Genomic DNA, 3,329 nt, shown 5'->3' on the forward strand with positions numbered 1-3,329 from the left:
CTTAGGGACCCTCCTCCTTTGTACATTTTTGTTGAAATATTTAATTTTTTGTAGAAATAGTTATTTTTTTGTAGAAATATCTACGAAATAGTACCACAAATTACAATGTTCTCAAATCAAGAAATTATTGCGAGTAGTATTTTATAAAAAATTACAATTTTATAAAAAATAGTACAAAGATCTACAAATTTTAAAAACTTAAAAAGAAACAAAATCTTAAAAAATTAAAACATCTGCTTACTTGTAGAATACTACAATTATTTATAAATGACTATAGAAATCTACCACAATTTACGTATCGTAAAACTATGCAACTTAGGGTGCATTCGGGGAGCACGCTATTAGCACAATTATCGTCCAAAACTGTTCGAGGAGACGCTTTGTGGCGCTGTGATATACGATGATGACGTCACTGGAAAGGCAGCGTGACGTCATCACTCACGCTATTTTCGCTATTATTTTCGAGGTGAGGCACGAAATACTATTAGCGCTTAAGCTGCGTTCGGGGAGCTTGCTATCGCTGTCGCCCTATTGGCTTTTTGAACGAAGTTCATAGCGTTTGTGTTTATAGCGTTAATGGCCTAGTTTACACCGATCACTTGATACGCGTATTAAATATAGTAAATAAGTCTGATTATTGGCTGATCAGTTCAAATATACTATTTGATACGCGTATCAAGAGATCGGTATAAACTAGGCCAATAGCGTCTCCCCGAATGCACCCACTGACGGAAGCAGCCATATTGCTTTTCTCGCAAAACAGGTCGCGCGCTGATTGGTTCAAAAACTGAACGAGTGCGCAGCATCGGGAATGCTTTATCAGGAATGCTGTCTACTTACACCATGGGCATGGGTCGCATCATCAGTAACATTATTGACGTGGAATTGGAATACACATATCTATGCAACCCGAATCGGGTCGAGTAGCAAATCGAAAACGCCATAAATTTCAATCCAATCTCAATCCCAATCCGTAGTCTGATACGGGCAAAGGGACTCTAGTGTCGACTTGAGTCGCTAAATGAAAAGCACACATTAGAGACTTTCTAGAAAACGCGTATTAGCATTTTTTACGTATCAAGTTCCCGTTCTATATCTATTGATGCATCTATGGTAAATTCCGTAAAGTAATGTGCGAAGGATGATTCTTGGAATGATATGAAGACGCTAATTACATTTTTGGGGCAGTTTTTCGGTATATTCTGATCAATTCTGATATACTCTGTGATAAACGGAATAAAATAATCTAAATGTGTCCGCAAGAATGCTCGGTATAATTGTAGCTGGCCGACTCGTGAGTACATTAAACTCCATTATGCTATCACATTTCTTAATTGTTAACGTCAGGTTTATTTCGATCGATTATGAATTATAAAACATACTTTTTATTTGTAGTTTTTGTCTTATTAACTTGGCAGAACAAACTCTATATAATACAAATATAATGTTATTTTTACAGTTACTCTGTAATTGTTTGCTTTATAATAAAAAGGTTTTAAAAAAAAATTTTGAAGCTTATCAATTTTATTGATATAATTTGGATCCAACAAAAGTTTAAAATATTCTAAAATTTTCAGTTATAACTTAAGATTTTAAATTACGACTAAACTCTACTTTAGTAGTCTTACTGTATATTTTTGCCTTAGTATCTGCTGGATTAATAAATACTATTTTATATATTTAACAATAGCAGCAATTGTAAAATTGTTATTATTACATACATTAGTAAAATTTGATTGAGATATGATCAATTATTCTTTATTAACTTTTGTAATAAGATTTTAGAATATGAAGGAAATATAAATAATAGTTAATTTTTAATGATATGGAAACAGGAGTGTTTAATAATATATATTTTTTATTTACAATAGATCAATTACTTATAATATGCTAACTTTACAATAGGCTAGTTATTATAACCTACAATAAAAACATCTCACACACACAGACACACACACACACACACACACACATACACACACACACACAGGGTGTTTAAAAAAAGTGTCCCATATTTTGAGAACAGGTAGTATGCATCAAAATAAGAAGAAAATGTTCAGTAAACATGGGTTCTAAATTAAATACCTGTTGAGATATGGATTAATCTTTATTATATACTATATGAGGTGTTCTATGTGGTTCTCAATCATTTATTTTAAATTAAAAAAATACCAATTCCTACAATGTTTGTATGTTGTCGATACTTGATAATGACTAATGATCAAACTTTACTGCACTGCAGAAATAATACAACTAATATAAGAAGAGGGCAATGTTTATCATTTAAAGACCTTAATTTATTCAACATCTATCGACGACGTACAAACATTATAGGAATGTATATTTTTTTATTTAAAATATGTGACAATGAGTGAAAATCACATAGAACACCTCCTATATAATAAAGATTAGTCCATATCTCAACACGTATTTGATTTAGGACCCATGCTTACTGGACATTTTCTTCTCATTTTGATGAGTACTACCTGTTCTCAAAATATGGGACACTTTTTTTTTAAACACACTGTATATATAAATGTAATGTTCATATTTTAGGTCCAAACCGATTTTCAACAAGTTGGTGAAAATCAGTTCTTAATTACTATACCTGACGCTGATAATATAAACCATATAGTAGTATTTCTCACTGGCACTGTCCCTTTCCCAGATGGTATGGGAGGTGCAGGTAAGACAGAAGACAATAAAGATTACTTTTGCAAATAAACTATGGAGATGTCTAGACTTTTTTTATATTGAAATTAATTTAAACAATTATCATTTACAGTATACTTTAGTTGGCCAGATCCGAATGCGCCGCCCAACTGGCAATTCCTTGGATACGTTTCCAATTCTAAGCCATCGGCCATCTTTAAAATATCGAATCTAAAGAAAAATCATGAATTTGAAAACAGCAATTTAGGAATTTTTGGGGTTGGTAAGATCTCGCACTTCGCGCAGATTGGTGTGTCGGTTGAACCACTGGCGGTGATTGAGCAGCAAGTAGCTACCGTTGCCGCAACTACGACCAACTCTTTCGTGGAATTTGTACAAAAGATGTTAACAAGTTTTGTGAATTATGTGACTAGTTTCACAGTGACGCAAGGGCAAATGACGCCAAATCCTACTGAGAACTATGTGCCTCTATCTACATTACAGAGCTGGTATGAAACCTTTGAGAGACGGTTGCAGCAGAATCCGAATTTTTGGAAGTCATGATTATAATTATGATCACATAGTATGAAATTTGGATTTTCTATTGATACACACACACACACACACACACACACACACACACACACACACACACACACACACACACACACACACAC

At 33.3% G+C, this 3,329-nt stretch overlaps 1 protein-coding gene across 1 annotated transcript; it reads left to right on the forward strand.

The window, feature by feature from the left end:
* Positions 1-874: 874 nt before the first annotated feature.
* LOC112461445 (protein OPI10 homolog) lies at positions 875-3,317 on the forward strand. The gene is made up of 3 exons (XM_025026688.1): positions 875-1,294; positions 2,557-2,686; positions 2,786-3,317. Exons 1-3 carry the CDS (start codon positions 1,265-1,267, stop codon positions 3,214-3,216), a joined length of 591 nt encoding a protein of 196 aa, XP_024882456.1. The 5' UTR covers positions 875-1,264; the 3' UTR covers positions 3,217-3,317.
* Positions 3,318-3,329: the final 12 nt, after the last annotated feature.

Source organism: Temnothorax curvispinosus, unplaced genomic scaffold (genome assembly GCF_003070985.1).
Source record: "Temnothorax curvispinosus isolate PA1 unplaced genomic scaffold, ASM307098v1 QBEX01011407.1, whole genome shotgun sequence".
NCBI classification, from domain to species: domain Eukaryota; kingdom Metazoa; phylum Arthropoda; class Insecta; order Hymenoptera; family Formicidae; genus Temnothorax; species Temnothorax curvispinosus.